The sequence below is a fragment of the Phyllobates terribilis genome, unplaced genomic scaffold, assembly GCF_046119375.1.
Source record: "Phyllobates terribilis strain yellow unplaced genomic scaffold, ASM4611937v1 Scaffold_7__3_contigs__length_470593459, whole genome shotgun sequence".
Classification (NCBI taxonomy): domain Eukaryota; kingdom Metazoa; phylum Chordata; class Amphibia; order Anura; family Dendrobatidae; genus Phyllobates; species Phyllobates terribilis.
This window is the reverse complement of record NW_027362767.1, coordinates 403300171-403312398: the sequence shown is the minus strand read 5'-3', so window position 1 is coordinate 403312398 and position 12228 is coordinate 403300171. Positions and strand designations below refer to the sequence as shown.

The window sequence follows — 12228 nt, the reverse complement described above, 5'->3', positions numbered from 1 at the left end:
GAACCTACTCTAAAGGCAGAAACTAATAATTTAGAAATTTTTAGTTTAGAAATATATTGGGATTCAGGTCTGTATACACAACATATACAAGAAGGCTGCAGTGTAAAGCATGAGGGATGGACAGAGAAGAGCCGACATAGCAGTTGTATTTCAGATTATTACATACAAAGCAGCTTGGCTGTTGTCGCTGACAATGTGTCCTATTGGATTATCCACTACTGGAAAAATAAAAAGGGAGCAGAATTTTACTGCCAATCTGTCGCACTGAATGGTTTCTGACCTTTGGACCAGCAGAAAGGGCCTGGGCTAGATACTTGGTATGATCTCGGGATGGTACAGTATATGTGAGTCATTGATTAACTTAAAGGATTTTTTTCAGACTGGAAGATAATATATTGATAGGCTCTTCTCCTGCATTGGTTACTGATCAGCCAGAGACCCTGGGATCGGACCTCATCTGATCACACATCGATGATCACTAGGGTTTCCAGACCTTCATAGAACAGATCTGGATGGATCACCAAGATTTTATTCCAGAAAATCCCTTTAAGCACCTGTTAATTACTGTTCAGACCATAAATGTTCACAACCGTGAAAGATAAAGGAGTTTGGGAGAAGAACAAGGTTCTTCATTGATGAAACTCGTCCTACAATGTGATTAATCTACCATTTCAGCTTATTATTTTGGCCGGCTTAACATTGGATCATGCCCTGAGCCGTACCCTACCCGTAACCCTCCTATGTCCTGTCATTCATGGTACAAATAACCATACTTTAATTATAAACACCATATAATGTGATGCCCAAGTAACAGCGCCATCTCCTGGTCAAAGACAGTTATTAATAATAATACTACCATACAGTGCACATATTACCTACCAACATACAGTGACCAAATATTAAATTCTAATACACTGATATACAATAAAACTGATATAGAGGTGTGATGTCAGACCTATGGTGGTGCCACCTTTACCAAAGAGCAGCTGAGGCTCCATATGTCACCTGTAGAATGAGCCCTTAAAGGGGGTGTCCAGCCACTAAAAAGACAAACAAAGTAAAAAAAAAATTCTCAAAATGGTGTTAAAAAATATAGTAATACCTACCTTAATGATCCCCTGCCACTCCTGATCTGGCACTTCTTGGGTCTGCCACTTTCTGCTCTGTGACCACTGCAGCCAATCACTTGTTGTAGCGGTGACGTGTTAGCCAGTGATAGGCTGCAGCGCTCAGATGTGTGATCAGTTTGGAGACCGGTGGGGAACTCAGGAAGCTCCGGAATGGGGAATCAGTTAGGTGTGTATTACTCCTTTCAATATTTTACATAATTCTGAGTGTTTTCAAAACTTTTTAAGTGGCCAGACAACCTTTCTAAGGAACTTACCAATAAGAATCCGCAATATTGGCGATTTCAGAACACTTTAGACCCCCCTTCCAAGGACAACTCAATTCCTCCCAAAAAGCGCTCACTTAAAGGCAAAGTTCATGTAAAGAAGAGAGATGTGACTTTGGTGTCCTTGGCTTCTCCATAGATTCCATGTGAACTTTTCGTGCGGAGGAGACGTTGCTTTCCACTTTAATCCCCGCTTTGATGGGAAGGACAGAGTGATCTTTAACACTTCACAATCCGGCCAATGGGGAAGCGAAGAAAAAAAGAAAGATGGATTCCCCTTTCACAAAGGGAAGCCCTTCGAATTGGTGTTTATGGTCAATGCTGGAGGCTACCAGGTAAGGAAACAAAGTTAAAGGGTTAATCCCATCTGAGCTTTTCATGGCTGAGACTGAAATAACTCCATCCTGTCTCTAACGCCTGGGAACACTGGAGGGTGGCTGAGCCACGCCTTTCCCAAATTCTCATAGAAATGAATGGGAGTTACAGTAACCAAAGCTCCACCATGTGAGGTCAGAGTGAGGACAGAAGTATTCCCATCTCAGCCATGTAAGGCGAAGCTGAGAACAACCCTTGGATGTAAGGCAATAATAACGTTTTTTTATTGCAACCAAATGTGAAAGCGTAGAATGCCGTCGAATTAAAGGGAATGTGTCATCAAAAATGTATCTATTGTTTAAATCAGATTATATGTAAAATATATATTTTTTAAATCTTCGACAATATTTTTTTTATTTATTTTTTATTTATTCCATTTACTCTCGGGCACATGCACATTAGCAGCAATAGACTGAACCAGGCCTTACTTATTTGTGTAAAAGCATTATCGGATCATGTTCTAATTTGGGCAAAAGTCATTATGAAGGAAGAAGGAGGAGGTGAGCTGTGATATCACCTATTATGATTGGTGGATCCTGTGTTATCTACTGTATATAGAGGTGTTATCAGTCATTGTACAGGAGGATGAGGAGGTGAACTGTGATATCACCTATTATGATTGGTGGATCCTGTGTTATCTACTGTATATAGAAGTGTTATCAGTCATTGTACAGGAGGAGGAGGTGAGCTGTGACATCACCTATTATGATTGGTGGATCCTGTGTTATCTACTGTATATAGAGGTGTTATCAGTCATTGTACAGGAGGGGAAGGAGGTGAGCTGTGACATCACCTATTGTGAATGGTGGATCCTGTGATATCCACTGTATATAGAGGTGTTATCAGTCATTGTACAGGAGGAGGAGGAGGTGAGCTGTGACATCACCTATTGTGAATGGTGGATCCTGTGTTATATACTGTATATAGAGGTGTTATCAGTCATTGTACAGGAGGAGGTGAGCTGTGGCATCACCTAATGTGAATGGTGGATCCTGTGTTATCTACTGTATATAGAGGTGTTATCAGTCATTGTATAGGAGGAGGTGAGCTGTGACATCACCTATTGTGAATGGTGGATCCTGTGGCTCCTCTATATACAGTAGATCAGTGGTCCCCAACCTTTTTTGCACCAGGGACCGGCTTGAAGCAAGATCATTTTTCCATGGCCCAGCAAGGAGGGGGTGGGGTGGGCGGGGCTTTGGTCATATGGGGGCGGGGTAATGGAGGGATTTGGAGTTTAGTGCATACTTATCATATAGTGTAGACCAGGTCCCCGCCAGGAGCTATGCCAGGAGCCCCACATAATGTGCTGTGCCAGGAGCCGCATCACTGAGGCCCCATCACGCCCTGCAGCAAAAATAGTTCACTAAGTACCCTATATTTATTATGCAACTTTGCTTTACATTTATATATAATGATGGTAGGGTATGAGATATATTTTTGTCTTTTGTCTTTAGCAGGACAGGGCAGCTGTCCTGACAGCTGCTGTTCAGCTGCATTTACTTCATCCCAGGGGCGGACACAGACTGTAGTGGGCCCCTGTGCAAGAAATTTTTGGGGGCCCCCCCCCGCCCTTCATAAGGCAACAAAGTTATGTAAACATAACCCCCCCATGTGCATCTCTCACCCCCCCATGTGCAGCTCACCCCCGTGCATCTCTCATCCCCCTCCGTGCATCTCTCATCCCCTCCGTGCATCTCTCATCCCCCTCCGTGCATCTCTCATCCCCCCCGTGCATCTCTCATCCCCCCCGTGCATCTCTCACCCCCCCGTGCATCTCTCATCCCCTCCGTGCATCTCTCATCCCCTCCGTGCATCTCTCACCCCCCCATGTGCATCTCTCACCCCCCCGTGCATCTCTCATCCACCCCCCGTGCATCTCTCATCCCCTCCGTGCATCTCTCATCCCCCCCGTGCATCTCTCACCCCCCCGTGCATCTCTCACCCCCCCGTGCATCTCTCATCCCCCCCGTGCATCTCTCATCCCCCCGTGCATCTCTCACCCCCCTCCGTGCATCTCTCATCCACCCCCCGTGCATCTCTCATCCCCTCCGTGCATCTCTCATCCCCCCCGTGCATCTCTCACCCCCCCGTGCATCTCTCATCCACCCCCCGTGCATCTCTCATCCACCCCCCGTGCATCTCTCATCCCCCCCGTGCATCTCTCACCCCCCCGTGCATCTCTCACCCCCCCGTGCATCTCTCATCTCTCCCCTCCCTCCCATGTGCATCTCTCATCTCTCCTCTGCCCCCATGTGCATCTCTCATCTCTCCCCTCCCCCCATGTGCATCTCTCATCTCTCCCCTCCCCCCATGTGCATCTCTCATCTCTCCCCTCCCCCATGTGCATCTCTCATCTCTCCCCTCCCCCCCATGTGGATCTCTCATCTCTCCCCTCCCCCATGTGCATCTCTCATCTCTCCCCTCCCCCCCATGTGGATCTCTCATCTCTCCCCTCCCCCATGTGCATCTCTCATCTCTCCCCTCCCCCCATGTGCATCTCCCATTCCCCCCACTCCTAGTTAATTGTATTTAAAAAAAAATAAAACTTGTTATACTTACCCCCATGCGATCCCTGCAGAATCCTGGCGCTCGTCCAAATCGCTGACACCAGGTTCTCCTGACTTCCGGCCATGTGACGGCGCCGTCACATGACCGGAAGTCAGGGGAATCATGAAGGTGCTGCCGCAGCAGCGCAGCGCTAAGATGTCCCGGACCCGGCGCTTAGCATGCGGCCGGGGGCCCCATGAGGAGAGAGACGCACAAGAGGGGGGCTCCGAGGGGGCTCCTACCGGCCGGGCCCCATACTGGAGTCAGGGCAGTCATGCCCTGATGGCGGCCCTGCTGGAGGCTGGAGGGGCCCCCTCTCCCCGGACCGGCTGAAAAACCCCAACGGCCCGGTCCTGGTCCGCGGACCGGCGGTTGGGGACCACTGCAGTAGATAACACAGGATCCACCATTCACAATAGGTGATATCACAGCTCACCTCTTCCTCTCACACAATGACTGATAGCACCTCTTATACAGTGGATATCAGTTATTGTACAGAAGGAGGAGGTGAGCTGTGACATCACCTATTGTGAATGATGCATCCTGAGTTTTTTACTGTATACAGCGATGTTACTTGTTTCTGTAATCCTATCTGTGATGACAATGAGACTGCTGAAATGTTACAGAAAGTATAGAATAGGAAGTGTGAGTATAATATTATGCCTAGTCGACAGTGTAAAAGTTTCTAGATTCTGTTTTTTTTCTAATATAAATATTGGTATGAAAAATAAAAAATAAAAATGACCAAAATGTGTAAGAAATACATTTAACATGAAAACCTGATTTTAGCAATAGGTCACTTTTTAACGACAAATTCCGTTTGATCTCGGCTGATCCTTCATTGACGATAATGACTATCCGTTCCCTTTTTGTCCAGGTGAATGTAAATGGTACAGCCTTCTACCATTACAAGCACAGGATCCCTCTGCAGAGAGTGGACAGTATTCAGTTGGAAGGAGACGTGACCATCCAGTCCCTGAGCGTTGTCGGTGGAGGGGTGAGTTCAACTTTGGTTGCAGAGGAAGGATCCGTCACCTCTCCTGCCATATTTTATTCCCTATAACATAACAATGCTGAAACATTTTTTTTCTTAGAACACTACATTGTGATTTCCTCCTGGAAAATAATGAACAAACTGACAACTGGGTGTTACCATCAATAATGCAAACTCTGACAATGTCAACACTGAGCGTGTGGGGACAACCCCCATTAATATGGGGAATGGTCAATATGCCCAGATATTGGTGACTAAGCAGGAAATGGAGGGTGGGGGGCATGTGGGAGTTATGATTGTAGCAATTGGTAGGAGAAATATTGGGATAAGAGAATAAACAAGATGGTCATTTTAGAACCGAGCTTCTATTTTATCACATACATTTTCGTTGTAGGGCCCGATGGTGACTCCTAGCTTCCCCGCAGGGGGGGTAAGTATCATGGGATGGAGACCCTAGATAATCTGTTGTGGCATCGGGCAACTGGATAAGTGGCCAACGTAATGTATCTCCTCTCTTTATCTCTTAAGATGATGCCACAGCCCGGATATCCAGCCATGAACCTGCCGGTGAGTTTTGGTTCACCGGATACTCTATCTGTGCCATACCATACAATACCATATAACTTCCATCATCTTAATATGTTTTTCCTCCTTCTCAGGCAATGGGAGGACCCAGCTATAACCCGGTCAGTATACGTGGCTCTTGGGTAACTCACATTACAATGCTAGTAAAATAGGAATGTGTAATTTTTCCGAAGGTTGGCCCAGTTTAGGCAGGACTGCATTAAACCACACTGCCATCTCTCTGAAACATGAAAGAATTTTCCAAGATTGTTTCCAAAAACTCTGGACAACCTTGGCAAATTTGGGACTATTGGCGAAAATAGACTTTTCTCTCCATTGTTTCTCAAGTACAAACCTAAAATATGCCCCTCAGGACATCTTGTACTGATGGAAAATCCTTTGTTTATCCTTAAAGTAAATCTATCATGTTTCACAATGAAGACTGTATGCATAAAATAGATATTTTAGATCTGATGAGGCTGGTGTATTTACTTTGAATATTTTTAACAGAATGGCTGTATAATCCTTACTGAAAGTTTCAATCATTCTCCACCTACCTAGCCTGATTGGCAGCTCCTCAGTGTCCCTCCTCCCTGGTGCTGTTGAATCTCCTCCCACCTAGCCTGATTGACAACGCCTCAGTGTCCCTCCTCCCTGGAGCTGCTGAATCTCCTCCCAGCTAGCCTGATTGACAGCTTCTCAGTGTCCCTCCCCCCTGGTGCTGCTGAATCTCCTCCCACCTAGCCTGATTGACAGCTCCTCGGTGTCCTCCTTCCTGGTGCTGCTGAATCTCCTCCCAGCTAACCTGATTGACAGCTCCTCAGTGTCCTCCTTCCTGGTGCTGCTAAATCTCCTCCCACCTAGCCTGACTGATAACTCTTCAGTGTCTCTCCTCCCTGCTCCTGAATCTCCTACCTAGCCCGATTGACAGCTCCTCAGTGTCCCTCCACCCTGCTGCTGAATCTCCTCCTACCTAGCCTGACTAACAGCTCCTCAGTGTCTCTCCTACCTGCTACTGAATCTCCTCCTACCTAGCCTGACTGACAGCTCCTCAGTGTCCTTCCTCACTGATGCTGCTGAATCTCCTCCCACCTAGCTCTGATTGACAGAGTCTCATTGTCCCACCTTCCTACCACTGCTGAGATCTCACAGTGCGTAGTACAAGTACCAGCTGTCAGACAGGCTGGGTAGCCGAATACTGAATACACTGGACTCTCTCACTCTATAGCTGGACTCCTAAAATGTTCAATTTAATATCAGCATTCTAAAAGCATTCTAACATGGATTTCAAAACTAAGTACACCAGCCTCATCAGATCTCATAGATCGTCTTAATAATGCATACACTTTGCTTTGTGAAATTTTGTGACAGATTTGCTCTATCCACTTACGGGTGCAGCTTTTTTTGGCCCCAGGACAAGTTGTAATTTTTAGTAGCACCATATTGGGGTCATATAGAATATATTAAATGAGGTGGCTTCTACCTAACCGCTTAGCTGCCACAGTGGCTATTGATTGTAGCATCTAAGGGGTTTATTGTCCTGGATCAGAGTTATCTCTGATCCTAAGTGGCAACTGTCAATCACAGCCCATCCAATGGTGATAGTAAGGGTAGAACTACTGTGATTCCGATCGTGTAGCTCTGTGATTTGCATTGGATGACGCCAAGAGGTATTTGAGCACCAGAACTGAGGAACAATGCCGTAGACTATCATTTGGCCATGCTTTTGTCCGCTTACGTCTTGTGTGTTGCCTCCTTCCAGCCAGTTCCTTACCGTGCAAACATCCCCGGAGGAGTGACACCAAAAAGGACCTTTGTGATTAGAGGATTCATGCCAATGGGAAGCCAAAGGTGAGGGAGTGCGGTACTATTAGGTGCCTTATCACATTTTGCCACCATACTAAGCAATTTTCCTCAGTGCAAATATTAATCTCTTCTATTAACCGTCTATATCATCCCTAGAGACAATTTACTACTCTAGGAGGTAATGAGTGGATTAATAATAACATAATTTTGTGCAGGAGGTGATAGAGTTTCTGCCTCTTACTGCATCTGCTGTAAGAGCGCATACAGCGTTCATATTACTTTGCAAATTTGGCAGGAAAGGAGAAAAAAATGGAGTAAAAGTTTGCAATATACAGTGAATGTTAGCCTTAGCATCACTAAGGGGAGCTAATTAATCTGTCTGCAGTAAGCTCCTAAACTCCCTCTAGTGGTGGCTGGAGGTACCAAAAATGTTCCTCTTTAAGTGGAACCAGTTGTATTTTTAAATGGCACCATTTAGATGTAGATATAATGTATTGAAGAATTTTTTATATTTTTTGGGGGGTGGTGTTATGAAAAAAAACAGCATTTCTACCATTGTTTTTTATTTTGCAATGTTCACCATGCAGTATAAATAACATGGTAACTTTATTCTGCAGGCCCACTCATGGTGATCCCATATATATATATATATATATATATATATATATATATATATATATATATAAAAAATACAGTGGGTACGGAAAGTATTCAGACCCCTTTACATTTTTCACTCTTTGTTTCATTGCAGCCATTTGGTAAATTCTAAAAAGTTTTTTTTTCTCATTAAAGTCCACTCTGCACCGTATCTTGACTGGAGAAAAAACAGAAATGTAGAAATTTTTGAAAATTTATTAAAAAAGAAAAACTGAAATATCACATGGTCATAAGTATTCAGACCTTTGGCTCAGTATTGAGTAGAAGCACCTTTTGAGCTAGTACAGCCATGAGTCTTCTTGGGAATGATGCAACAAGTTTTTCACACCTGGATTTGGAGATCCTCTGCCATTCTTCCTTGCAGATCCTCTCCAGTTCCGTCAGGTTGGATGGTGAATGTTGGTGGACAGCCATTTTTAGGTCTCTCCAGAAATGCTCAATTGGGTTTAGGTCAGGGCTCTGGCTAGGCCAGTCAAGAATGGTCACAGAGTTGTTCTGAAGCCACTCCTTTGTTATTTTAGCTGTGTGCTTAGGGTCATTGTCTTGTTGGAAGGTGAACCTTCGGCCAAGTCTGACGTCCAGAGCACTCTGGAAGGGGTTTTCATCCAGGATATCTCTGTACTTGGCCGCATTTATGTTTCCTTCAATTGCAACCAGTCACCCTGTCCCTGCAGCTGAAAATCACCCCCATAGCATGATGCTGCCACCACCATGTTTCACTGTTGGGATTGTATTGGGCAGGTGATGAGCAGTGCCTGGTTTTCTCCACACACATGCCGCTTAGAATTATCACCAAAAAGTTCTATCTTCGTCTCATCTGACGAGAGAATCTTATTTCTCATAGTCTGGGAGTCCTTCATGTGTTTTTGAGCAAACTCTATGCACTTATATGTCTTGCACTGAGGAGAGGCTTCTGTCAGGCCACTCTGCTATAAAGGCCTGACTGGTGGAGGGCTGCAGTGATAGTTGACTTTGTGGAACTTTCTCCCATCTCCCTACTGCATCTCTGGAGCTCAGCCACAATGATCTTGGGGTTCTTCTTTACCTCTCTCACCAAGGCTCTTCTCCCACGATTGCTCAGTTTGGCTGGACGGCCAGGTCTAGGAAGACTTCTGGTGGTCCCAAGCTTCTCCCATTTAAGGATTATGGAGGCCACTGTGCTCTTAGGAACCTTGAGTAATGCAGAAATTCTTTTGTAACCTTGGCCTGATCTGTGCCTTGCCACAATTCTGTCTCTGAGCTCCTTGGGCAGTTCCTTTGAGCTCATGATTCTCATTTGGTCTGACATGCACTGTGAGCTGTGAGGTCTTATATAGACAGGTGTGTGCCTTTCCAAATCAAGTCCTATCAGTTTAATTAAACACATCTAGACTCCAATAAAGGAGTAGAACCAGGTCATGGAGGATCACAAGGAGATGGACAGCATGTGACTTAAATATGAGTGTCTGAGCAAAGGGTCTGAATACTTATGACCAAGTGATATTTCAGTTTTTCTTTTTTAATGAATTTGAAAAAATTTCTACATTTCTGTTTTTTTTTCAGTCAAGATGGGGTGCAGGGTGTACTTTAATGAGAAAAAAAAACTTTTTTAGAATTTACCAAATGGCTGCAATGAAACAAAGAGTGAAAAATGTAAAGGGGTCTGAATACTTTCCGTACCCACTGTATATATAGCTCAGACCAGATTCCAAAATTTAACCAAATGAAGCTAACGCCAAAGCTCGTATTCTGCTGGAGAACTTCCCAGGGCATGTGTCCAACATATAATCTGGTCTTTTCAGGCACGAACTATGGCCAAATGATCAACCCTTTTAGTATGTTTTTGAAGTGGAGAAATGTCATTGTGCCATAATGCCATTGTATCATAGTGCTATAATGCCATGGTGCCACAGCGCCATAGTCTCATAATGCCTTGGTGACATACCTCCATAATACCATAGTGTCCCAGTATATAAATGCCATGCTGCTATAATGCCATGGTGTCATAGCTCCATAATGCCATGGTGTCATAGCTCCATAATGCCATGATGATATAGTGTCATAGCGCCATAATGCCATGATGTCATAATGTCTTGGTGCCATAGTTCCATAATGCCATGGTGCCATAATGCCATAATGTGATGTCATAATGTCTTGGTGCCATAGTGTCATCGTGCCATATTTGCATAATGCCATCATGCCATAGTGTCATAATGCCATGGTGCCATAGTGCCATGGTGCCATAGTGTCATAATGTGATGTCATAATGTCTTGGTGCCATAGTGTCATCGTGCCATATTTGCATAATGCCATGGTGCCATAGTGTCATAATGCCATGGTGCCATAGTGCCTTAATGCCATGGTGCCATACTTCCATAATTCCATGGTTCCATAGTGTCATAATTCCATGGTTCCATTGTGCCATGGTGCCATAGTTCCATAATGCCATGGTGCCATAGTTCCATAATGCCATGGTGCCATAGTTCCATAATGCTATGGTGCCATAGTGTTATAATTCCATGGTTCCATAGTGCCTTAATGCCATAGTGCCATAGTTCCATAATGCTATGGTGCCATAGTGGTATAATTCCATGGTTCCATAGTGCCTTAATGCCATAGTGCCATAGTTCCATACTGCTATGGTGCCATAGTGTTATAATTCCATGGTTCCATAGTGACTTAATGCCATAGTGCCATGGTGCCATAGTTCCATAATGCCTTGGTGCCATAGTGCCTTGGTGTCATAGTGACATAATATCATGGTGCCATAATGCCATGGTGCAGTAGTGAGGTAGTGCCATGGTGTCATAGTGTCATAATGTCATGACGCCATATCCCATACCTATCGCTGCCTTTTTATGGTCTCATTATCGCTCTCTTTCAGGTTCCATATCAATTTCAAAACAATGAATGGTGACGTCGCTTTTCACTTCAACGTTCGCCTTAATGAACGTGCAGTGGTGCGGAACAGCAAGCTTGGGGGCGCCTGGGGCTCTGAAGAGAGGGGCATTTCAAACAACCCCTTTGTGCCAGGGCAGTATTTTGATGTGAGTATCTGTGGAAGGAGCTTGGGGTGGAAGGGTCACAAATGATAGAGCGGCACTCGGTCCATGGTTTTAGCTGGTTTTACATGGTTGGGGACTGTTTTGGCATCTATCAAGTGCCTCATACAGATTATTATGTTCCTACAGATCTCCATCCGCAACGGCAGTGGCCGATTCAAGGTGTTTGTGAACGGACAACCCTTCTGTGACTACGGTCACCGTTTCCAAGCCCTGCAAATGATTACCAGCCTGGAGGTCGAAGGAGACGTGGTGTTATCACTCGTACAGTTTTAGGGAATCTTCAAATGTGAAAAGGAGAAGGACAGGAGAAGTCTGGTCTCCGTATTAGCTGAAAAAAAGTTTAAGGTCAAAGATTTCCAAACTCCATACTTGTGATTAGTATTAATAAAATACTGTTCATTTACAAATAATTACGTCATATTTTAATTAAAATCTGTTCTGAATGGGTCTAGATATACTCGGTGGAGTGGCCATGGTTGGCTTGACATGCAAAAACAAGCAATTTATAATGGTCGCTGTCGTTTCAAAGCAAAAACCTTTTCATGAATCAATAGTAAAATGAAATCTAAAGAACTTTGGAATATATCAGAAAAATATGCTTCTTTATCCACTTATGAACCATTCCCCCCCCTCCCCACCAATCTCCTGAATTGATTATTCACTCTGAAAAACTACTCCTTTCTCAAAAAAATACAGCGCACTTAGATATCAGATTATAGCTGCCTATTGAAGTATGGAGAGGGAAGGAGGGAGAAAAGTGAAAGAGAAAGGCAGAGAGATGTAATAAGACAGTGCTGATGTTTTTCAGTATTTTTTAATTTACTTTAAGCATTTTATTTCACTTT

The 12228-nt window shown here is 44.4% G+C and overlaps 1 protein-coding gene across 1 annotated transcript in view; it reads left to right on the top strand.

Annotated features, from left to right (window-relative positions):
* Positions 1 to 11793, top strand: part of LOC141155044 (galectin-4-like) — a 31227-nt gene extending 19434 nt beyond the window's left edge. The window contains exons 3-10 of the mRNA XM_073641662.1: positions 1533 to 1728; positions 5196 to 5315; positions 5707 to 5742; positions 5841 to 5879; positions 5972 to 5998; positions 7639 to 7727; positions 11203 to 11365; positions 11510 to 11793. Coding sequence (XP_073497763.1) covers positions 1533 to 1728; positions 5196 to 5315; positions 5707 to 5742; positions 5841 to 5879; positions 5972 to 5998; positions 7639 to 7727; positions 11203 to 11365; positions 11510 to 11656 — 817 coding nt within the window. The 3' untranslated portion in view covers positions 11657 to 11793. The remainder of the gene's footprint in view (positions 1 to 1532; positions 1729 to 5195; positions 5316 to 5706; positions 5743 to 5840; positions 5880 to 5971; positions 5999 to 7638; positions 7728 to 11202; positions 11366 to 11509) is intronic.
* The last annotated feature ends 435 nt before the right edge of the window (positions 11794 to 12228 follow it).